The 25485-nt window shown below is 36.9% G+C and overlaps 1 protein-coding gene across 7 annotated transcripts in view; it reads left to right on the top strand.

Moving 5' to 3' along the window:
• Positions 1–25485, top strand: part of LOC110446418 (ubiquitin-conjugating enzyme E2-17 kDa) — an 80328-nt gene that overhangs the window by 48439 nt on the left and 6404 nt on the right. For 2 of the 7 annotated variants that reach the window (XM_021492139.1, XM_021491673.1), the window contains exons 6-7: positions 13992–14126; positions 16683–17298. The exons of 3 other annotated variants lie outside the window; for them this stretch is intronic. In XM_021492139.1, coding sequence (XP_021347814.1) covers positions 13992–14126; positions 16683–16687 — 140 coding nt within the window. In that variant the 3' untranslated portion in view covers positions 16688–17298. Of the gene's footprint in view, positions 1–5518; positions 5654–6093; positions 6779–13991; positions 14127–16682; positions 17299–25485 lie in introns of those variants that run through there. 2 more of the 7 variants (XM_021491753.1, XM_021492218.1) reach the window with 2 other exon arrangements.

Below are 25485 nucleotides of genomic sequence, written 5' to 3'. Positions count from 1 at the left end.
CAAATGAAATGTTAGTCCAAGTCAACTTTTATTTACAAACCTTTCAGAGTTTTTTTTAGCTCACCTGGCCCAAAGGGCCATGTGTGAGCTTATGCCGTACTGTGGCATCCGTCGTCCGTCCTTCAACTTTTTCTTTTGAACGACTTCTTCTGAAGAACTGTAGGACCTAGGGTCATATTTGGTCAGTAGGTACCTGGGATGGAGTGCTATAAAGTTTCCTCATAAAAATGACCTTGACCTACTTTCAAGGTCAAAGTCAAATATGTTAAAAATTTCAAACAACAATATCCTAAGGACCATTTGAACTAGAGTCATGATACTTAGGTATGTTATGTAAACCAGCAGTGCAAATATTTTTTTCAGTTACAGTTATGAGGTCAAAGGTCAACTTCAAGTGCTAGTTTGGGGTCAAATGTCAACTTTGGTTAAAAGCTTTAACAATCTCCTTCTCAAGTTCCATTAGGCCCAGGGTCATGATATTTTAGCAAGTAGGTACCTGGGATGGAGTGCTATAAAGTTTCCTCATTAAAATTACCTTGACCTACTTTCAAGGTCACAGGGGTCAAATATGTTAAACACTTCAAACAACAATATCCTAAGAACCATTTGGACTAGTCATGATACTTAGGTTTGTTATAGAGACAAGCTGTGTGAATTGTTTTCTTCATTACAGTAATGAGGTCAAAGGTCAACTTTAAGTGGAAATCGGGATTCAAATGTCAACTTTGGTTAAAAGCTTCAAAATTAAAATTTTAAGTTTCAAACAACAATATCTGCAGAAACGTCAGAACCGTTTAAGAGATGTTAAAATGTCTAGTGTTCTAGTTACCAAATGGTCTTAAGTTACCTATATGTCAGTTGCATGTAACAAAAGAAACAGGTGAGCGATACAGGCCCTCTGCGCCTCTTGTTAACTTGTGAAGGGTTGAGTGACACTGTATCTTGTAGTCCAGGAGGGTGTGGTACCTCTGGAAACATGGGAAGACACAGAGTGGAATGTTACATTCAATGCATATGTTCTGTGTTTGGTTGCGACACTTTGCCACATGATCTGAGCACACTTCACAATCCAGGCTACATCTCCTTCCAGCTGGGGTCATCTTTGGGTTGTAGTATCTGTTGGTTTCCTCCACGAATAATGTGATGACTTTGTCGTCAAATATGTGTAAGAATATACCACTCTCACTTTCATTTTAATCAATATGGTGCGGCCCGGAAGCAACAGTAAATTTTTAGCCCACCATCATCTGATGGTGGGCTATTCAAATCACCCTGCGTCCGTGGTCCGTCGTCCGTCCTTAAACAATTTTTGTTATCGATATTTCTCAAGAAGTACCTGAGGGATCTTTCTCAAATTTTATATGTAGGTTCCCTTTGGTCCTTAGCTGTGCAGGGCAATTTTTGAGACTTATCGGATAAACACCATGGCCGACAGGCAGCCATCTTGGATTTTGATAGTGAAAGGTTGTTATCGCTATTTCTTGGGAAGTACGGGAGGGATCTTTCTCAAATATTATATGTAGGTTCCCCTTGATCTGTCATTGTGCATGTTATGTTTTGAGACTGATCATAAAAACAAAATGGATTAAAAGAAGAACTAAACAGATCTTTCTCATTTTGCAATGACGATTCTATTTTTTTCACTTAATTTAAGTACTGTACGAGTAAATATGTGAAATGACAAACTCACTTTGAAGGTTGGCTTTCATACACATCAGTATTAAGTTTAGATGTAAAGTTACCTCAAGGTGCATTTACTGTTAACATGACTCGATCAAACAGATTAGAGGAAAGAAGAGAAAAGATCGAATTGACAAAGAACTAATGAAGATGGTACAAAGGTGGGCGCCAAGATCCCTCTGGGATCTCTTGTTTCAACCACTCGCAATGTTATGCTTCGTGTCTAGTATTGCAATCCTCCCTGTCAATTTCTGCCATAACTTCTGCCACAAGTTCCTCTTCGACAACATCGTCAATTTCTCTCGTATCATACGCTTCATCATTGGCAATATCTTCCAGTAAATAGCCTAAAAACTCCTCATCTTCGCTTCGGAGTTAACGACGATATCATAGAATTCTTGTTCAGCCATGAAAGTTGAAATTTTGTTCAAAATTGGCCGAAAATTACGTTTTTTCTGTGAAAACAGCGACTCCACATGTGTTGACATTTTTCTTCATTTTGAAATACCCCGTATGATTAAGCACAAAAGTTGTGTACTACTTCATCGGAATCTCCCCACATTATTTTTGGAAACGAAAGTAGATTGTCAGTCGGGAGCTCCTGCCGGGAGCGAGCCAGGGTAAAATTGGCCCACGGCGAGAGATCCCGCTGGCAGCAGGCAAAGAGTTAAACAACTTCTTCTGAAGAACGGAACGGCCTAGAGTCGTGCATGGTTGAATTTGATGTCTGTCTTGAAAAACCCTTGAATTTGATGTAAGCCTTGAAAAACCCTTGAAAATCATTGAAGTTAGTTTCTGTCATGTTAATTCAGTATTTTGTAAACATTCGTTGCAAACAATCATTATTTTTAACACAGATTAATCGTCAAATTGCAGATCGTAATTTTTAATAATTCTGGAAAATATATACCGATGAAGTTTCCAGTGTTACTTTTTCAATTTGTATCATTACTGTGTTTGAATTAAGTAAGTCTCGTAGTCAAAGCGCCAGTATAACTTACGGTCATGAGCATTAAGAGTATTGTTAACAGGCGGACACACACGGAACAACTGCGATGGGGAAGTGCGTTTTTAGCAAATGGCTTGCCGATCCCAGATTTTTCTGGTTGAGAGAGTTCAAGGGTGACAGGACTTTTGCTTTGTGCTCTCTGTGTAACAAAAATATTGATCTGGGCAGGATGTGGGAACACGCCCTTACATCACATATGAAAAGTAAAAAACACTTGAAAAGGAAAGGAAAGCTTACACTACCTAGTAACACAGTCCACCTGCATGAACAAAGGTTGAGGGAAAAGCAGGATTAACTAGAGAAACTCCAGGACACCTTGTCAAAATAAGTAGATTCTTTTAAGCAGTAAATTTGTTGTTTTCTTGCAATAAGAAGAAAACTGAAAATAGTAAAGGTAATGTTTATTAAAATTGTTTGTTTATTTTGAAATATAAATGAGTCCTTGAATTTTCAAAATTTGTCTTGAAAAGTCCTTAAATTTTGAGGTCAAAAGTTTGTATGAACCATGTCATGCTATTTGGCTGAAAGCTTTGTTGGTAGGAGCACAACATAGTTTTAGAATGAAAATGACCTTGACTTACATTGTACTTTCAAGGTCACAGTGGTCAAATATGTCAAAAACTTCAAACTACTTCTGAAGAAGAGCTGAAAGGTATAAAATCTTCATATTTGGCCAGTGGCTTCCTGGGATACAGCCTGACAAAGTTTGAGAATGAAAATGACCTTGACCTGCTTTCAAGGTCACAGGGGTCAAATGTGTCCAAACACAGCAACTTCTGAATAATCTTAGAGCATAGATTTATAACATTTGGCTGGTAGCTTACTGGGATCGCACCTGACAAAGTTTGCCAATGAAAATAACCTGGATCTCTTTATAAGGTCACAAGGTTCAAATATGTCAAATACTTAACAATTTCTTCAGAAAGTTATAGAATCTTAATATTTGGCTGGAAGCTTCTTGGGGTGGCGTCCAAGAAGTTTAAAATCTTGATATTTGGCTGGAGAATCTTAATATTTTGCTGGTAGCTTTAGATTGAACATGACAAAGTTAGTGAATTAAAATGACCTTGACCTACTTAAATATGCATCAAACAACTGTTTCTGAATAATCGAAAAGCATAGAATCATAATATTTGGCTGGTAGCTTCTTGGGATAGAGCCAACATAGCTTGAGAAGGAAAATGATCTTGACCTACTTACAAGGTCACAGGGGAAAATATGTCAAATAACTTCTGAAGATGAGACAAAAAGCATAAAATCATACAACAATATTTGGCTGGTAGCTTCAACAGATGGAGCCGACAAAGTTTTAAGTGAAATATTTGTAGTACAGTATAATATTTAATGAGAATATTTAGCAGTGACTGCTTAAATATTCAGGTGTGCAATACAGGCCCTCTGGGCCTCTTGTTAATTGGAAATTAAGTCGGAATGGTTGGCCTGTATCCAAGATCACAGGTGTCAAATTTATTTAGAATTGGAAAGCTTTTCCTGAAAAATGAAAGAGGCCTTAAATCATGACAAATGTCCAGTAGTTTGCTGTTTACTAAGTGCTACAATATAGGGACTATAAATTACCTTGACCAACATTCAAGGTCACAGGGGTCATATCTGTTGAAACACGCAAATAGCATATTCTGAACCTTTTTTTTTTAGATTTCTATAGGAGGCACGGTAGTCTAGTGGTAGGATGCCGGGCTCGTGACAGAAGGGTTGCGAGTTCGAGTCACTTCACGGCACTGTGTTGTATCTTTGAGCAAGATACTTGACTCCGCTTGTTCCAGTCTACACAGCTAGCCAAAAGGCCAAGGGTACTGATATTGGGCCTGTAGCATGCTGGGATGAAGGACTGCCAAGTTTGTCCAAATGAATGACTTTGACCCACTTTCAACGTTACATGGGTCAAATGTCTTCAAATCTTCGAATGACTTCTCCTCAATAACCAAAAGGCCAAAGGTACTGATATTGGGCCTGTAGCATGCTGGGATGAAGGACTGCAAAGTTTGTCCAAATGAATGACCTTGACCCACTTTCAAGGTCACAGGGGTCAAATATCTTAAAATCTTCAAACAACCTTGACCCACTTTCAAGGACACATGGGTCAAATGTCTCAAAATCTTCAAACGACTTCTCCTCAATAACCAAAAGGCCAAGGGTACTGATATTGGGCCTGTAGCATGCTGGGATGAAGGACTACCAAGCTTGACCCACTTTCAACCTAATGTCCTTGTTCAACATTCAAGGTCACAGGCATCATATGATTAAATCTTTCAATAGGTTCTTATGAATCAACACTGAAATTCTGCCTGTAGCTGTATTTTAGTCCACTTTTAAGATTACAAGCGTGAGTTTACTACCAGGTGAGCGATGCAGGCCCGTTGGGCCTCTTGTAATGATGTGTTAATAAACGTACCGGTCCTTTTCAATTATTATCTAGATTGTTTAAATCTGTAATCGTTTTATGTAGTCAAATTGACCGACGCGTGCACATCCATCGTCAGATACCCATGGTTGATTTCGCTGAGTGAGTACTGAAGTGGGTATCTGACGATGATGCACATCGTTCATCACGTTAAAAGGCAATGCTACTTTATTTTAAGCATAAATGGGTAATGTTAAAAAGATCTCATGGAGCTTGTTTCTTTTTAAATATCCACTACCTTGATATAGGTGGCGTTTCTTCTGCGGCTACGAGCGACGGGGAATAAAATTTGTGATTCTGCGGGCGACTGGGTTCCCCCGACGCGTACGTTATAATTACTGACCAACAGTTATATATTTGCATTAATTGATGTTACACTTATGCCATGTGTTTGGATTCGATTACAGTGCTGCTGTCCGTTTGTTCTTTACTGTGTGACCCAAACCCTGATGATCCTCTAGTTCCTGAAATTGCTAAATTGTACAAGACCAACAGAGAAAAACATGATAAAAATGCTAAGGAATGGACGAAAAAATATGCGAGTAGGATATTTATTTATTTATTTTCTTTGGTGTCATTAGTATATTAACAATCTAATTATTAATTATATAAAAGGAGTAGACGAGGTAACTTCTTATTTTATTTATTTTTGACTTTTAAATCAAGTACATAAATGATATCAAACAAATTCTGAATTGTAGTAAATGTATAATATACATATGATGTATGATAAAACTCATAACTTCTCTTCTATTTTATATGCTCCAGTGTAAAAGATTCTATTTTATTATTTGTTGGAACTCATTTAATCTGAGCTGATAATTTTGCCTAATGTATGATATCAGCATTATCTATAAGACTGTTTGTGCATTCAATTGCAGTTTAGTTGAAGTATGATAAGGCCAAATAAAAAATGTCTATTTCGACTTTATGTTTCTAGATGTAACTCTAAACAGAATTAAATTTGTTTGGCCATATTTAGTGTGACCTAGTCCTGATGACCTGTAGCCTATAATCGAACTATCAAGATCGTCAAGGCAGAAAGAAACACAGCTATGGATGGAGTTACAAACATTATTCATGGAATGCTGGTGGCTGCAAGGGAAACAAATAATTTGACCTTTTCATACCTAAGTTACTGTATGTCATGTTGAACGATTTGATGAACTGTAGAACATGTATGGTATGATACATATTCAGCGTAAACATTAATATGTGTTAATTCTCACCAGTCTAGTATACTGCAAAACAAACGATTATTAGATACCGTGCCAATTTGTGTGAACAATGTGAATCGGCCATATCGAGTCTTAACTACAAGATATATACACTACATGGTGTTGTGTATATTCAGTCTTAACTATAAGATATATACACTACGTGGTGTGGTTTGTATTCAGTCTTAACTATAATATATATACATTACATGGTGTTGTGTATATTGAGTCTTAACTATAAGATATATACACTACATGGTGTGGTGTGTATTCAGTCTTAACTATAAGATATATACATTACATGGTGTTGTGTATATTCAGTCTTAACTATAAGATATATATATATACTGCATGGTGTTGTGTATTCAGTCTTAACTATAAGATATATACACTACATGGTGTGGTGTGTATTCAGTCTTAACTATAATATATATACATTACATGGTGTTGTGTATATTGAGTCTTAACTATAAGATATATACACTACATCGTGTGGTGTGTATTCAGTCTTAACTATAAGATATATACACTACATGGTTAAGTATGTATTCAGTCTTAACTATAAGATATATATACATTACATGGTGTAGTGGGTTTTCAGTATTAACTATAAGATATATATACTACATGGTGTTGTGTATTCAGTCTCAACTATAAGATATATACATTACATGGTGTAGTGTGTATTAAGTCTTAACTATAAGATATATACACTACATGGTGTTGTGTGTATTCAGTCTTAACTATAAGATATATATACTACATGGTGTAGTATGTATTCAGTCTAAACTATGAGATATATACACTACATGGTGTAGTATGTATTCAGTCTTAACTATAAGATATATATACTACATGGTGTTGTGTATTCAGTCTCAACTATAAGATATATACATTACATGGTGTAGTGTGTATTAAGTCTTAACTATAAGATATATACACTACATGGTGTGTTGTGCATTCAGTCTTAACTATAAGATATATATATTACTTGGTGTGGTGTATATACACTGCATGGTGTGGTGTATACAATACATGGTGTGTTGTGTATTCAGTCTCAACTATAAGATATATACAATACATGGTGTGGTGTATTCAGTCTTAACCTTAAGATATATACACTATATTGTGTGATGTTCGTTCAATCTTGTTACCCATCGGTATTAAATACGTTGTTATGAGATATATATTTAATCTAACGTATGGGCTAAATGATGTGATCTTGCTCCGTAAAGTATCAATAATGTGTGCTATATAGAGGCTATAGTGTTCATAGACTGGTTTGGTTGATGAGAGAATGTGTTAATGTTTCACAAAATTCACATCAGAATAAGAGTAGTCTTCTTTTTTTTTAAAAGTAATTAACAAATAAACCTGTTGGATATACCGGTACATATAAACAGGTTTTTGGTCTGTAGGCATATAACAGTTTGTACCAACTTGTATCTAGATTTTGTTGGAAGATTTTTACATTCTTTTTTTTTATTGTTTAAAATAGTTTTTTGTCTGTGATGTTTTGCTATATATAACAGTAAATTGTTGACAATAAATCATTTGTTGTTGAATTGTGTGTTATTAAAATGTATTTTCATCAAACCCTTTCAAAAGATGATATTTCAAAAATGAGTAAAGGTTTAAAGAATGAGAATGATTTGTCACAGGAAAAGACCAGTGATAATTAAAGTTCACAAGTGTCGGGTCAATAAGCATAATGGAGTGAACCGATAAAAAGCCTGATAAGAAATAACAGCAGTATTAATGTAATGTACGGTAGATATTTTCCTCCTGTCATAAGTGTTACAACTTAAAATAAACATTTAAATCAGTGCTTGATAAAGAAAATCTATCCTTTGTATTGAGTTGTTTGTTTCCATGGTGTTCCTAACTATTTGTGTTTTTGCTCACTGCTCAAAGGAAGTAGACCTATTACAATATAAGCAATATTGGTTAAACAAAAAGTGTGCTACTACCCACCCTACCTCAAACCCCATGCATAGGGAAGGAGCCAGAAAGAAGGGTGTGCTACTACCCACCCTACCTCAAACCCCATGCATAGGGAAGGAGCCCAATAGAAGGGTGTGCTACTACAACCTACCTCAAACCCCATGCATAGGGAAGGAGCCCAATAGAAGGGTGTGCTACTACCCACCCTACCTCAAACCCCATGCAGAGGGAAGGAGCCCAATAGAAGAAAATTTTGAAATCCTTTTTCTTCCTCTGCATCAACTAAGGTGGCTTGAGCATTATTGGCCAATGCAAGGGGAAATCATTATTGTATACTGTATAGCGGTTATATTTCGTAGTTTTTTTTTTATTTCGCTATTTTCACGCTTTGACTAATATCAACGCATTCTATAAACACCAGCGAAATTACCGAAAATGTGAACGACCTTTACGGACCTTTTCACAACATGTTGAAAATACATATAACCCAACGCTGGTATGCAAGCTTAAATGAGCTCAAATCACATTATCAACCGACAACTGGGCAGTCAATGTCAAAACAACACTTACATATAAGTGGCCACAACATATTGATTGTGTACACAGTAGGTGATAGATTGATTACAGTTTAATTCTACAAAGGTACATACACATTTGATTTTCTTTTTCGAGTGAAGTCACTGGCAGATGATGACGTTCGGGATCAGTGTTTTCAAACGGTTAACCAGTATTACAAGGTTTAACCCTTAAATGATGACACTCAAATTACTTTGCACGACACATGGGATTCTGGTGCACAGCGAAAATTAACCCCCACAAATATTTACTGAATACGAAACCGCGAAATATTGAGCTGCGAATTTAAGGCACTATACAGTAAACAGAAGATGTGGCCCCCCGAGCAGCAGAGGGGTGAGGCAAATAAAGCAAATAAGGCAAATAAGGCAATAAGGCAATAAGGCAAATAAGGCAAATAGAGTAGAATCTGAAAGGATTCCTTGTTCTACTGCAGATTTGTAGGCCAAGCCCGTAGTAGGGAATTCATTGTATAAAACAAGGGGAGTTGCCCCATTGTGGCTATTGTCTGAATGAAGGAAATTTTTGCTCTGAAATCCTCTGGCTATCCTCAATGACAATGACAATTGTTTTATTCATTGAGGATGTCTTTCATTCAGACTGTTTGGTAGAAATCAGGTAATTTTTTTTACCCTTTTGCAATGAAAATTTCCTAACAATAATCCCAGGTGAATCAGTTCTGTATTAGGTGGAAATATTATATAATTATAATCAAGCTTTTAATTGGTCTATTTTATTGAGAGGGACATTAACTTCATATAAGAATTCAATATATATACACTGTATACGCAAATGAGAGAACTGCAGTAATTTTCATTAATATTGGGATGTTTTTTCTTGTCTGCAAGTGAATAATAAAATAATCCTAAAACAGATTATGTACTTTTGTTGCTTTCATTTTCGCATGAAAATAATGGAAATCAGGAGCGTCAACAGATTCCAGTATGTTTTAAATAACAGTGACCTGTTTTTACCACCATCAGAATTTGCTGAGCTATTCGGCAGGAAAGGCAGCTGACTGATGAGCTGGGATTAAGATTAAAAATAAATCTTTTCAGGCCTGAATCATGTTAGATAAAACAGGATGCCTTTGAAATCAGAAGTAGGTTCCACTGTATATCACAACACATGAAAAATTTTGTTGATACTTAGTGATAGTGATACATTACTGCTTTACTCATATGTTGAACAGTCTAATGTAGGGTTTTGGGACTCAAGATAGCCTATGCATAATTGGTTAGACAAATGGTTAAAACTTTTTGTTTTGGGCTGACATTGTTGATACTGTGAGGTAGAGTAAACTCATTTTGTTTTGGGCTGACATTGTTGATACTTTGAGGGAGAGTAAAACTCATTTTGTTGTTGATACTTTGAGGGAGAGTAAAACTCATTTTGTTTTGGGCTGACATTGTTGATACTTCAAGAGAGTGATACACAGGAGCTATTATTTTCATTGAACAATCTCTAAATTTCGAGATTCAATGGTTGCTGTTATCTGTGACGGCAGTTATACATGTAGCTGGAGTTCTAATTTGTTGAGATACTTTGTGGGACAGATTCAGATGGAGTAAACTTCATTTCAAATGACTGCCTTTCATATTTCTGGATTCAATTTGGCTGCACTGGCCTCTTATTTAAAATAATAAATATGTCTTTAATTGAGTTCTGGTGGGCAGATTTGAATATTTTCTTTGCTATTCTTCCTGTGTGACTGCAGGGATAGTCTTAAGGGCATTTGTAACAGTCTGTGTTACAGTTAGAAATATACACAGCAATTTCATATTGACCATTATTTTAAGCTCACCTGGCCTGAACATTTTCAAACAACAATATCCTGAGAACCATTTGAACTAGAGTCATGATACTTGGGTATGTTATGTAGACCAGCAGTGCGAATATTTTTCTCGGTTACAGTTATGAGGTCAAAGGTCAAATTTAAATGCTAGTCGGGGGTTCAAATGTCAACTTTGGTTAAAATTCTTTAACAATCTTCTTCTCAAGTTCCATTAGGCCCAGGGTCATGATATTTGGCCAGTTTGTACCTAAGATAAAGTGCTATAAAGTTTCCTCATTAAAATGACCTTGATCTACTTTCAAGGTCACAGCGGTTAAATATGTTAAAAACTTCAAACAACAATATCCTAAGAACCATTTGGACTAGAGTCATGATACTTGGGTATGTTATGTAGACCAGCAGTGCGAATATTTTTCTCAGTTACAGTTATGAGGTCAAAGGTCAACTTTAAATGCTAGTCGGGGGTCAAATGTCAACTTTGATTAAAAGCTTTAACAATCTTCTTCTCAAGTTCCATAAGGCCCAGGGTCATGCTATTTGGCCAGTAGGTAGCTGGGATGGAGTGCTATAAAGTTTCCTCATTAAAATGACCTTGACCTACTTCCAAGGTCACTGGTGTCAATTATGTTAAAAACTTTCAAACAACAATATCCTAAGAACCATTTGGACTAGAGTCATGATACTTGGGTATGTTATGTAGACCAGCTGTGTGAATTGTTTTCTTTATTACAGTAATGAGGTCAAAGGACAACTTAAAGTGCAAGTCGGGAGTCAAAGGTCAATAGAGTTAAAAGCTTTAACATTAAAATTTCAAGTTTCAAACAACAATATCTTCAGAACCGTTTAAGAGATGTTAAAATGTCTTGTGTTCTAGTTACCAAATTTGGTGTTAAGTTACCTATACGTCAGTTGCATGTAACAAAAGAAACAGGTGAGCGATACAGGCCCTCTGGGCCTCTTGTACTTTAAACAAACTCTTCTTAATAACCAAAAGGCCTAGGGTGATGATATTTGGCCAGAAGCAAACTAGAATGAAAGGCTACCAAATTTGTTCAAATAAAACAACTTCTTCTGAATAACCAAAATGCCAAGGGTGATGATATTTGGTCAGTAGCATGCTGAGATGAAGGGCTACCAAGTTTGTTCAAATGAATGACCTTCACTTATATTAAAGGTCACAGGGGTCATTTGCCTAAAAAAAACTTAATACAACTTCTTCTGAATAACCAAAAGGCTCAGGATATTGATATTTGGCCAGTAGCATGCTAGGATGATGGGCTACCAAGTTTGTTCAAATGAATGAGTTTGAATTATTTTCAAGGTCACAGTGATCAAATATGTTCAAAATCTTAAAACAACTTCTTCTGAATAACCAAAAGTCTCACGATGATGATATTTGGCCTTTAACATGATGGGATGAAGGGCTTCCAAGTTTGTTCAAATTAATGACCTTGAATTATATTCAAAGTCGCAGGGGTCAAATATGTTAAAACCTTTAAACAACTTCTGAATAACCATCAGACCTAAAATGTTGATATCTGGTCAGTAGCATGCTTGGATTAAGGGCTACTAAGTAAGTTCAAGTAAATGACTTTGATTATTAGCTCACCTGCCCGAAGGGCAAGTGAGCTTATGCCATGGTGCGGCGTCCCGCGTCCGTCTGTTCGGTGTCAACTTTTTGCTTTAAACAACTTCTTCTCAATAACCAAAAGGCCCAGGGTGCTGATATTAGGCCTGAATCATGCTGGGATGAAGGGCTACAAAGTTTGTTAAAATAAATGACCTTGACCCACTTTCAAGGTCACAGGGGTCAAATATGTTAAAATCTTCAAACAACTTCTTCTCATTAACTGAAAGGCCCAGGGGACTGATATTAGGCCTGTAGCATGCTGGGATGAAGGGCTACTAAGTTTGTTCAAATGAATGACCTTGATCAACTTTCAAGGTCACTGGGGTCAGATGTCTTAAATCTTCAAACTACTTCTTCTCAATAACCAAAAGGTCCAGGGTACTGATATTGGGCCTGTAGCATGCCTGGATGAAGGGCTACCAAGTTTGTTCAAATGAATGACATTAACCCTCTTTTAAGGTCACTGGGGTCAGATGTCTTAAAATCTTCAAACAACTTCTTCTCAATAACCAAAAGGCCCAGGGAACTGATATTTGCCCTGTAGCATGCTCGGATAAAGGGCTACCAAGTTTGTTAAAATGAATGACTTGACCAATTTTCAAGGTCACATGGGTCAATATTTTCAAAATCTTCAAACAACTTCTCAATAACCAAAAGGCCCAGGGTACTGATATTTGCCCTGTAGCATGCTCGGATAAAGGGCTACCAAGTTTGTTAAAATGAATGACTTGACCAATTTTCAAGGTCACATGGGTCAATATTTTTAAAATCTTCAAACAACTTCTCAATAACCAAAAGGCCCAGGGTACTGATATTAGGCCTGTAGCATGCTGGGATGAAGGACTGCTAAGTTTGTTCAAATGAATGACCTTGATCCACTTTCAACCTGATGTCCTTGTACGACATTCAAGGTCATAGGCGTCATATGTTTAAATCTTTTAATAGGTTCTTTTGAATCAAACACTGATATTCTGTCTGTAGCTGTATTTTAGTACACTTTTAAGATTACAAGTGTGAGATTAATACCAGGTGAGCGATGCAGGCCCATTTGGCCTCTTGTATTCAACTTCTAAATAACCATGAGACCCATAAAGGTGATATTTAGCCAGTAGCATGCTTGGATGAAGGGCTATCAAGATTTTTCATTTGAATGACATTGACCCACTTTCAAGGTCACATTTAGTCAAATATGTATAAACATTTAAATGACCTAATCTCAATAAACAAAAGGTCTAGCTTATAGGGTGGTGATATTTTGTAAGTTGCATGCTGAGATGAAAGGCTATAAAGTTTGTTCAATATAATGACCTTGTTTGACTTTCAAGGTCACAGGGGTTAAATGTTTTCAAATCTTTTAATATGTTCTTTTGAATGACTTATAGTCATAATTACTGATATTTTGCCAGTTGCTTTATTTTAGATCACTTTTAAGGTTACAAGTGTAAAAATTAATACCAGGTGAGCAATGCAGGCCCATTGGGCCTCTTGTTAAATCTTTTAACAGGTTCTTTTGAATGACTTTTAATCATAAATACTGATATTTTGCCTTAAGCTTTATTCAAGATCACTTTTAAAGTTACAAGTGTGGGATGTATACCAGGTGAGCGATGCAGGCCCATTGGACCTCTTGTCTTTTATATACATTGTATGTGTATTATGGTGTGCTAATTGATATCATTCATGTTAAACTTATACCATGTGTTTGGATTTGATTACAGTGCTGCTGTCCATTTGTTCTTTACTGTGTGACCCAAACCCTGATGATCCTCTAGTTCCTGAAATTGCTAGAATATTCAAGACAGACAAAGCCAAATATAATGAAACTGCTCGCGAATGGACGAGAAAATATGCGAGTAGGATATCTTTTATTTAGTCATTATTCACATTATATCTAACTAAACACTTGATGTATAAATGCATATAACTATAATATATGGTACATTTCTCAATATAATTTCTATTTTATATGATTCATTGTAGGAGTACTGTATAGCGGTTATATTTCGCGGATTTTTTAATTTCGCTATGTTCGCACTGTGACTAATTTCCACATATTCTAAACACCAGTGAAATTATAGAAAATTATGTAACCACTTTTTTAAGCTCACATGCCATGGCGCGGCGTCCGGCGTCGGTCAACTATTCCTAAAAATTGCCACAAGTCATAAACGACTGAGCAGATTTTGACAAAATTTGGTCAGAAGCATCCTTAGGGGAAGGGGAACGGGAACCAATTTTGTATAAACCGTGGGTCTGAGGGGCGTGGCCCAATAGGGGAAATATAGCAAATCCTTTAAAATCCTTCTTCTTTGGTAGGAATGAAAGGATTTGTTCTATATTTGGTCAGAAGCATCCTTGGGTAAAGGGGAACCAATTTTGTATAAACCGTGGGTCTGAGGGGGGGTGCCCAATAGGGGAAATATAGCAAATCCTTTAAAATCCTTCTTCTTCGGTTGGAATGAAAGGATTTGTTCTATATTTGGGCAGAAGCATCCTTGGGTAAAGGCGAACCAATTTTGTATAAATCGTGGGTCTGGCCCCATAGGGGCCTGAGTGGCGGGGCCCAAAAGGGGAAATAAAAGTAATTCTTAAAAATCCTTCTTCTGTAGAAATGAAAGGCTTTGTTCCATATTTGGTCGGAAGCATCCTTGGGTGAAGAGGAACCAATTTTGTATAAACTGTGGGTCTGGCCCCCTAGGGGCCTGAGGGGCGGGGGTAATATGGCAATATTGCTACAAACGACTTCTGTAGAACTATGCACTGGATATCAACCATATTTGACTGGAAGCATTCATCGGTAGTGGAGATTCACAATTGTACAAATGGTTGGGCTGACCACCCAGGGGGCTGAGGGGCAGGGCCAAAATTGGGCAATATGGCTATATTGCTGCAAACAACTACTTCTGTCGAACTCTGCACTAGATATCAACCATATTTGACTGGAAGCATCCCTAGGTGATGGGGATTCAAAATTGTACAAATGGTTGAGCTGACCCCCCAGGGGGCTAAGGGGCGGGGGCAATTTGGCTATATTGTTATAAACGACTTCTTCTTCTGTAGAATTATGCCATGGATATCGATCATATTTGGTCAGAAGCATTCATGGGAGGCATGGATTCAAAATTGTACAAATGGTGGGGTCGACCCCCCCGTGCTAAGGGGTGGGGCCAAAAAATGTTGGAAATGTTTGAGATCCGAATGGTATAACCATAGATACAATTGTTGAGTATAAAGAGAAGCATGCACATTTGCTTCCAGGATGGCCTAGGGTCTGGCCCCACCCTTTAAGACATAGTCCCTGGGTCATAACTTTGAAACGGTTGAGATCCCCACCCCAGAACTATGTATACAAATGCTTGGCATAAAGAGACAAAAGTAGTCATGGTATTAGAATAGGGTCTGACTGAACCCCTAGGGACCTAGTTTCTAAGTCACAGCTTGGAAACAGTTGAGATCCCCACCCTATAACCATGCATATATACAATTGCTGAGTATAAAGAGATGAATGCACATATGCTTCCAGGATGGCCTTGGGGTCTGCCCCACCCTTGGAGACTTAACCCCTGGGTCATAACTTTGAAATGGTTAAGATCCCCACCCCAAAACTATATATACAATTGTTGGGCATAAAGAGACGAATGTAGTCATATTAGGGTTGACCCCAGGGTCTGCCCCACCCTTGCAGACTTAACCCCTGGGTGATAATTTTGAAACGCTTGAGATCCCCACCCCAAGACTATAAATACAAATGCTGGACAAAAAGAGACGAATGCAGTCATGATCTTAGAATTGATCCTGGGGTCAGGTCACAACCCTAGGGATCTAGTTTCTGAGTCTCAGCTTGGAAACAGTTGAGATCCCAACCCCATAACCATACATTAAATTGCTGGTCATGAAAAATCTAATACAGATATACTACAAGAATTGGTATTGGGGTCTGGCATATTCCCTTGGATCTCATTTGGAGAATATTTTGCCATGATTGCTTAGATATCCAGGTGGGCCTATTGTTTTACTTATAATATAACCCATCGCTGTTATGCAAGCTTAAATGAACTCAAATCAGATTATCACGTGACAACTGGGCGTAAAAACAACACTTCTATATAAGTGGCCGTAACATATTTATGTGTACAAAGTAGGTGATTAATTGATCAAATATGTACTGAATACGAAACCGCGAAATATTGACCCGCACATTTAAACGCTATACAGTATCAATTGAATAAATGGTCAAATTAACTGCTTCAGTTATAAAAGTCTTTTGGAGTAACATTATCTTTTTTATGGTTAATGACACAACTACATTTCTCATTCAGTGTAATATTACGTAACCTAATCATAATTAACCATTTTACATTAAGTATAATATCAGCATTATCTAGCAGATTCTTTTGCATTATTTGCAGTGTAACGGAAGTGTGATTTATAGTGTGAACTAGTCCTGATGACCTGTAGCCAATTATCGAACTATCAAGATGGTCAAGGCACAATGAAACACAGCTATAGGACGGACCCAAGAGTTGAACACAGTTATCATGGAACACTGCCAGCTGCAGGCCAAAAACTATAATACTGACAGGAACTCTTTCATATTTAAGTTTTGTCATGTTGAAGTGATTTGATGAACTGTATAACATTTATGGTATGATAACAAATGGACATTAATATGTGTTAATTCTTTACACCTCACTCAGCTATTCCTCCCTAACTACAAGATATACACACTACATGGTGTGATGTGTTTCCAATCTTAACTTTAAGATTTGTACAGTACACTTATGGTCAGATGTAAAATTCAATGATTATATCTATGGTTGACATTCACTTAGTGATGAGACGTCTTCCTAGAATATTTTAAGCGAGATGTTAGAAGAATAACAAGATTCAACAGCAGCTTTGGTTTACGAGTGGTTAATTAATGTATTTCTTCTATAGGATGTTGATGTTCATTCACAAATTCACACCAATTAAAGAATGGCCTTTTTCGTTTTGAGTCATTATCAAATAAACCTGTTTTATATTTTTCTTGTTTGAATAGAATTTTATCTGTGATTTTTAGCTGTTAACTCACCTATTGACTTGTGTGCTGTTAGAAAAAGCATTCTAAGAACAATATTTCAAAAGTAACTATAGAGATTGATGTAATGAGAATTCCTCATCATAAACGTTTGCTTTCACAGAACTATAGATAGGGACCGACATATAAAAGACCAGTGATACTTTAGGTTAATAAACATTAACAAGTGTCGGCCTACAAGTAAAATGGAGTAAACCAATGAAAACTGACAAAAAATAGAAGCAATATTGATGTGATATACGATAGATATATTACTCCTCCTGTCAGAAGAGTAACAACTTACAACTAGAAATTGTTGGCTAACAATTTGACGGGCTTTTCACTGTAAGGACTGATTTGGCCTTCTAATAATAACCTGTGGAAGTCTACAGTAGCTGACTGAGAAGTGGGGGATTCCTAGAGTGCGAAATGACGTCAGCTGAGAAAGAACGGATAAATAACCGCAGCCAATGGGCTTAGTTGTACAGAAATGTAGTCCGTTAATGTCGTCATATAGTCCATCCACTATCTACGGCAGGACGATTAATTGAAACTATCTCTGTGTCTATATTGGTTGGGTTTGCCACGCCAAAGAAAGGCTGATGTTTACCCACTGCAATAGAGATGTAAACTGTCCACATTTTTAGCTCACCTGGCACGAAGTGCCAAGTGAGCTTATGCCGTGGCGCGTCGTCCGTCCGTCCGTCCTCGTCCGTCAACTTTTCCTTTAAACAACTTTTTCTGAAGAACGGACAGGCCTAGAGTCATGATATTTGACTGAAAGCTTCGTTGGTAGGAGCCCTACAAAGTTTGAGAAAGAAAATGACCTTGACCTGTTTTCAAGGTCATAGGGGTCAAATATGTCAAAAACTTCAAACGACTTCTTTTAAAGAACTAAAAGGTATACAATCTTCATATTTGGCTGATGGCTTCCTGGGATAGAGCCCAACAAAGTTTGAGAATGAAAATGACCTTGACCTTCTTTCAAGGTCACAGGAGTCAAATGTGTCAAACACTTCAAACAACTTCTTCTGAAGAATTAAAAGGTATAGAATCTTCATATTTGGCTGATGGCTTCCTTGGATGGAGCCCAACAAAGTTTGAGAATGAAAATTACCTTGACCTTCTTTCAAGGTCACAGGGGTCAAATGTGTCAAACACTTCAAACGACTTCTTCTGAAGAACTGAAAGGTATATAATCTTTATATTTGGCTGGTGGCTTCCTGGGATAGAGCCCAACAAAGTTTGAGAATGAAAACTAGTTTGACCTACTTTCAAGGTCACAGGGGTCATATATGTCAAAAGCTTCAAATGACTTCTTCTGAAGAACTGAAAGGTATAGAATCTTTATTTTTGATTGATGGCTTCCTTGGATAGAGCCCGACAAAGTTTGAGAATGAAAATGACCTTGACCTTCTTTCAAGGTCACAGGAGTCAAATGTGTCAGACACTTCAAACGACTTCTTCTGAAGAACTGAAAGGTATATAATCTCTATATTTGGCTTGTAGCTTCCTAGGAAAGAGCCGAACAAAGTTTGAGAATGAAAATGACCTTGACCTTCTTTTAAGGTCACATGAGGCAGATATGTCAAACACTTTAAACGACTTCTTCTGAAGAACTGGTAGTTATAAAATCTTAATATTTGGCAGGTGGCTTCCTGGGAAAGAGCCAAACAAAGTTTGCGAATGAAAATGACCTTGACCTACTTTCAAGGTCACAGCGTTCAAATATGTCAAACAGTTCAAACAGCTTCTTCTGAAGAATTAAAAGGCATAAAATTATAATATTTGGCTGGTGACTTCCCGGGATAGAGCTCACCAAAGTTTGCAAATGAAAATGACCTCAACCTACTTTAGAGGTCACAGAGGTCAACAACATTTTAATGGATTTGTTCTTGAGAACTAAAAGGAATGGATTCATAAGATTTGGCTGGTAGCTTTTTGGAATAGAGCTAACCAATTTGAGAAGGAAAATGACATTGACCTACTTACAAGATCACAGGGAAAAATATGTCAAGCAACTTCTGAAGAAGAATCAAAAAGCATAGAATCTTATAATAATATTTTGCTGGTAGTTTCAACAGATGGAGCCAACAAAGTTTGCGAGGGAAATATTTTTAGTGCAATATAATATTTAATGAGAATATTTTGCTATGACTGCTTAAATATTCAGGTGAGCAAAACAGGCCCTCTTGGGCCTCTTGTTAAGATTGGGAGTGCGTAGTAATCGATGTAGTATTACCAGCGTGTATAACATGTCTTGATATAAATCAAAGTACTGAGAGTACTGAAAGCAATTGACAATCGCACAAAAATTAAAACGGTTTTTGACTTTTACATTTGAAATTATATTTAGAGTAGGTCAAGGTCGTTCATTTGCACACACTTTAAAGCCCTTCATTCAAGCATGCTTCTTTGCCAAACATCGTTACCCTGGAATAATTGGTTATTCAGAAATGGTGGTTTCAATATTTTTTACATATATGACCTTGAAAGACATTCAAGGTCAATCGTTTTTTCAAACTTGATAGTCAATTACCTGACCATGTTATGTATCAAATAGTAGGACTCTAGACCTTGTAGAACTTCAGAAGAAGTTTTTTGAAGTCATTATCTTGAAATAGCACATATGAAGTTTGTGACCTTGATTGTGACCTTGATAGTTGATCAATGTCAACTATTTTTTCAAACCTGATACCCCGACATCTCAGAATCTTTATTATTAAATATCAAGACTCTAGACCTTGTGGAATTTAAGAAGAAGATTTTTTAAGGTTGGTACCCAATATAGTGCCTTTTAACTTTGACCCCTGCCGAGAACCGGAAGTTGACATTTTTTGTTAAAACAGTATGATAGAAAAAGTTTGCTCTTGGCTATCTCTATATGATATTCAAAGATCAACCTCGTGTTTGATATCGTTAACGAAATATATTGGTATAGGCTGTTAACCATTCAAAGTTCGTGGCGGCCATCTTGGAATATTAATTGCTCCAAAATGTAACATAAGTTCGTAAGGGTCCCTATAGGAATACATTCATTAATTGTGGTTAATATTGCAATGGCAGAATTGGAGAAGAAGATCGTTGAAGTTTTAACATATTGTCAGCATTTTAAAAGATCAAAGGAAATATTTAAAATGGCGTACAACGCTAACGGTAAATGTTACAGAAAAACTAAAGACATCGAATTCATCGGAATGACATTCTCCATCGATCTAGTAAAGAATTCTGTAAAAAAAAATGAAAAATGAATATTTTTTAAAAATTGTGACTTTTGACCCAACAGCGAACTTTTTCATTTGACCTTTTAAGTAATAATTTACGATGGAAAAAAGTTAGCCCTGAACTTTATCTACAAATGATGTCGGTACTTCAAGGCTGTAAATTCAACTGTGTTTGAGTTATAGCCATTTAAGATTTTTAAGGTATGACGTCATGGCGGCCATTTTAATTTTTCAATGAAGTTGATTTTTTTTACTGTTAGAGAACATCTGGGGAAACCTTGTTCATAACAAATAAATCAAATATTTGTCATTGATATTGGAGTAAAACAAGTTTTAAAATATTGCGATTTTTTAAAAGATCAAAGGAAATATTTCAAAATGACGTACAACCTTAACGGTAAATGTTACAGAAAAACTAAAGACGTCAACTTCATCGGAATGACATTCTTTATCGATCTGTAGAAATATTCTTCAAAAAAAATGAAGAATGAATGTTTTTTAAAAATTGTGAACTTTGACCCAACAGAGCGCTTTTTTATTTGACCTTTAAATGAAAAACCATGTGGTAATTAAAGTTAGCCCCTAAGATAATCTACATATTTTATAATTGCGTCAATTCTGTAAATTAAACCGTTTTTGAGTTATGGCTATTTCTCAAGAAGTACCAGAGGGATCTTTCTCAAATTTTATATGTAGGTTCCCCTTGGTCCTTAGCTGTGCAGGGCAACTTTTGAGACTGATACGATAAACAATAAGGCCGACAGGCAGCCATCTTAGATTTTGATAGTGAAAGTTTGTTATCGCTATTTCTCGGGAAGTATCAGAGGGATCTTTCTCAAATTTTATATGTAGGTTCCCCTTGGTCCTTAGCTGTGCAGGGCAACTTTTGAGACTGATCGGATAAACAACATGGCCGACAGGCAGCCATCTTGGATTTTGATTTTGAAAGTTTGTTATCGCTATTTCTCAAGAAATACTAGAGGGATCTTTCTCAAATTTTATATGTAGGTTCCCCTTGGTCCTAGCTATGCAGGGCAATTTTAGAGACTGATTGGATAAACAACATGGCCGACAGGCAGCCATCTTGGATTTTGATAATGAAAGTTTGTTATCGCTATTTCAAAAGTTACCTCAAGGTGCATTTACTGTTAACATGACTCGATCAAACAGATTAGAGGAAAGAAAAGAAAAGATTGAACTGACAAAGAACTAATGAAGATGGTACAAAGGTGGGCGCCAAGATCCCTCTGGGATCTCTTGTTTCAAACCTGATACCCCAACATCTGAACAACCAAATATGAAATATCAAGATTCTAGATCTCGTGGAACTTAAGAAGAAGATTTTTAAAGTTTGTTACCCAATGTAGTGCATTTGAACTTTGACCCCTACCGAGAACCGGAAGTTGACATTTTTTTAACTTGAATATATTTTTAGCTCACCTGGCCCGAAGGGCCAAGTGAGCTTATGGCATGGTGCGGCGTCCGTCCGGCGTCAACTTTTTACTTTAAACAACTTCTTCTCAGTAACCAAAAGGCCTAGGGTGATGATATTTGGCCAGAAGCATGCTTGGATGAAGGGCTACCAAGTTTGTTCAAATAAATGACCTTCATAAATTTTCAGGTCACAGGGGTCAAATATGTTAAAATCTTTAAACAACTTCTTCTGAATAACCAAGAGGCCGAGGGTGATGATATTTGGCCAGTTACATGCTGGGATGAAGGATTACCAAGTTTGTTCAAATAAATGACCTTGACCCACTTTCAAGGTCACAGGGGTCAAATATGTTAAAATCTTTTAAACAACTTCTTCTGAATAACCGAGAGGCCTAGGGTGATGATTTTTGGTCAGTAACATGCTGGGATGAAGGGCTACCAAATTTGTTCAAATAAATGACCTTTACTTATATCCAAGGTCACAGGGGTCAAATATGTTAAAAACATTTAAACAACTTCTGAATAACCAAGAGGCCTAGGATAATGCCAGTAACATGCTGAGATGAAGGACTACCAAGTTCAAATGAATGACCTTGACATATATTTTAAGGTCACAGGGGTCAAATATGTTAAAAACATTTAAACAACTTCTGAATAACCAAGAGGCCTAGGATAATGCCAGTAACATGCTGAGATGAAGGACTACCAAGTTCAAATGAATGACCTTGACATATATTTTAAGGTCACAGGGGGCAAATATGTTTAAAACCATTGAATGACTTCTTCTTAATAAGCAAAAGGCCATGGGGGATGATATTTGGCCATTAACATGCTGGGATGAAGGACTACAAGGTGAATTACCTTCGCCCATATTCAACGTCACAGTGGTCAATATATGTTTAAATCTTAAAATGATTTGTTCTGTATAACCAAAAGGTCCAGGGTAATGATATATTTCCAGAAGCATGCTGGGTTGGAAGACTATAAACTCTGTTCAACGTAATATTATAATGTTTAAATCTTACATTCAAGGTCACAGGTGTCATATGGTTAAATCTTTTAATAGGTTCTTATGAATGAAACACTGATATTTTGCCTGTAACTGTATTTTAGTCCACTTTTAAGATTACAAGTGTGAGATTAATACCAGGTGAGCGATGCAGGCCCATTGGGCCTCTTGTTCATGTTAACGAGATATAGCACAAAAAAACAGAGTGTACTCAAAATAAGCCGCGAAGCGATTTATGATGAGATTACACTCCGTTTTTTAGCTCACCTGGCCCAAAGGGCCAAGTGAGCTTATGCCATGGTGCAGCGTCCGGCGTCAATATTTTACTTTAAACAACTTCTTCTTAATAACCAAAATGCCCAGAGTGATGATTTTTGGCTAGTAACATGCTGGGATGAAGGGCTACCAAGTTTGTTCAAATGAATGACCTTTGTCCATTTTCAAGGTCACAGGGGTCGATTGTTTTAAAAAATCTTTATACAGCTTCTTCTGAATAACTAAGAGGCCTAGGATGATGCTATTTGGCCAGTAGCATGCTGTAATGAAAGGCTATAAAGTTTGTTCAAATCAATGACCTTCTTCCGTTTTCAAGGTCACAGGGGTCAATTGTCTTAAAAAAATCTTTATACAACTTCTTCTGAATAATTAAGAGGCCTAGGCTAATGATATTTGGCCAGTAACATGCTAGAATGAAGGGCTACCAAGTTTGTTCAAATGAATGACCTTTACTTATATTCAAGGTCACCGGGGACAAATATGTTAAAAACCTTTAAACAACTTCTTCTCAATAACCAAATGGCCTAGGATGATGCTATTTGGACAGTAGCATGCTGTGATGAAAGGCTACCAAGTTTGTTCGAATGAATGACCTTGACTTATATTCAAGGTCACATGGGTCAAATATGTTTAAAACCTTTAAACAACCTTTTCTGAATAACCAAGAGGCTTAGGATAATGATATTTGGCCAGTAGCATGCTGGGAAGAAGTTATACCAAGATTGTTCAAATGAATGACCTTGACTTATATTCAAGGTCACAGGGGTCAAATATGTTTAAAACCTTTAAACAACTTCTTCTGAATAACTAAGAGGCCTAGGGTTAAGGTATTTTGCCATTAGCATGCTGGGATAAAGGGCTACCTATTTTGTTCAAAAGAATGACCTTGACTTATATTCAAGGCCACAGGGGTCAAATATGTTAAAAACCTTTAAACAACTTCTTTTGAATAACTAAGAGGCATAGGGTTATGATATTTGACCAGTAGCATGCTGTGATTAAGAACTACCAAGTTTGTTCAAATCAATGACCTTCGTCCATTTTCAAGGTCACAGGGGTCAATTGTCTTAACAAATCTTTACGCAACTTCTTCTGAATAACTAAGAGGCATAGGGTTATGATATTTGACCAGTAGCATCATGCTGGGATGAAGGATTACCAAGTTTGTTCAAATGAATGACCTTTTCTTATTTTCAAGGTCACAGGGGCGGATGATATTTGGTCATTAACAGGCTGGGATGAAGGGCAACCAAGTTTATTCAAATGAATGGCCTTTACATATATTCAAAGTCACAGGGGCCGATGATATTTGGTCATTAACAGTCTGGGATGAAGGGCTACTAATTTTGTCAAAATGAATGACATTTGCCCATATTCAAGGTCACAGGGGTCAATTGTCTTAACAAGTCTTTACACAACTTCTTCTGAATAACTAAGAAGCCTAGGATAATGATATTTAGCCAGTAACATCCCAGGATAAAGGGCTACCTATTTTGTTCAAAAGAGTGACCTTGACTTATATTCAAGGCCACAGGCCAGTGGTCAATATATGTTTAAATCTTTAAATGACTTGCTCTGTATAACCAATAGGCCCAGGGTTATGATATTTTGCCAAAAGCATGCTGGGTTGGAAGGCTTTAAACTCTGTTCAACCTAACGTCCTTGTTCGACATTCAAGGCCACAGGCGTCATATGTTTAAATCTTTTAATAGGCTCTTATTAATCAAACACTGATATTCTTCCTGTAGCTGCATTATAGTCCACTTTAAGATTACAAGTGTGAGATTAATACCAGGTGAGCGATTCAGGCCCATTGGGCCTCTTGTTTGTGTTATAGCTCCATAACATGAAAAATATATTCAAGTTAATCCTTATGATTTAATCTACTATACACAATCCCTGTGGAAATATACTTTTATCTCTTAGAAATTATTGCGTTGCTGTATCAGCCAATCAAAAGCGACGTTACAAATGACGACGTCATTTTTAGCTCACCTGGCACGAAGTGCCAAGTGAGCTTATGCCGTGGCGCGGCGTCCGTCGTCCGTCCTCGTCCGTCATCTTTTCCTTTAAACAACTTCTTCTGAAGAACGGACAGGCCTAGAGTCATGATATTTGGCTGAAAGCTTCGTTGGTAGGAGCCCTACAAAGTTTGAGAACGAAAATGACCTTGACCTGTTTTCAAGGTCACAGGGGTCAAATGTGTCAAA

The sequence above is a fragment of the Mizuhopecten yessoensis genome, unplaced genomic scaffold (genome assembly GCF_002113885.1).
Source record: "Mizuhopecten yessoensis strain PY_sf001 unplaced genomic scaffold, ASM211388v2 scaffold35, whole genome shotgun sequence".
NCBI classification, from domain to species: domain Eukaryota; kingdom Metazoa; phylum Mollusca; class Bivalvia; order Pectinida; family Pectinidae; genus Mizuhopecten; species Mizuhopecten yessoensis.
Note: the sequence above shows the minus strand (reverse complement) of the source record. Positions and strands in the feature narration are given on the sequence as shown.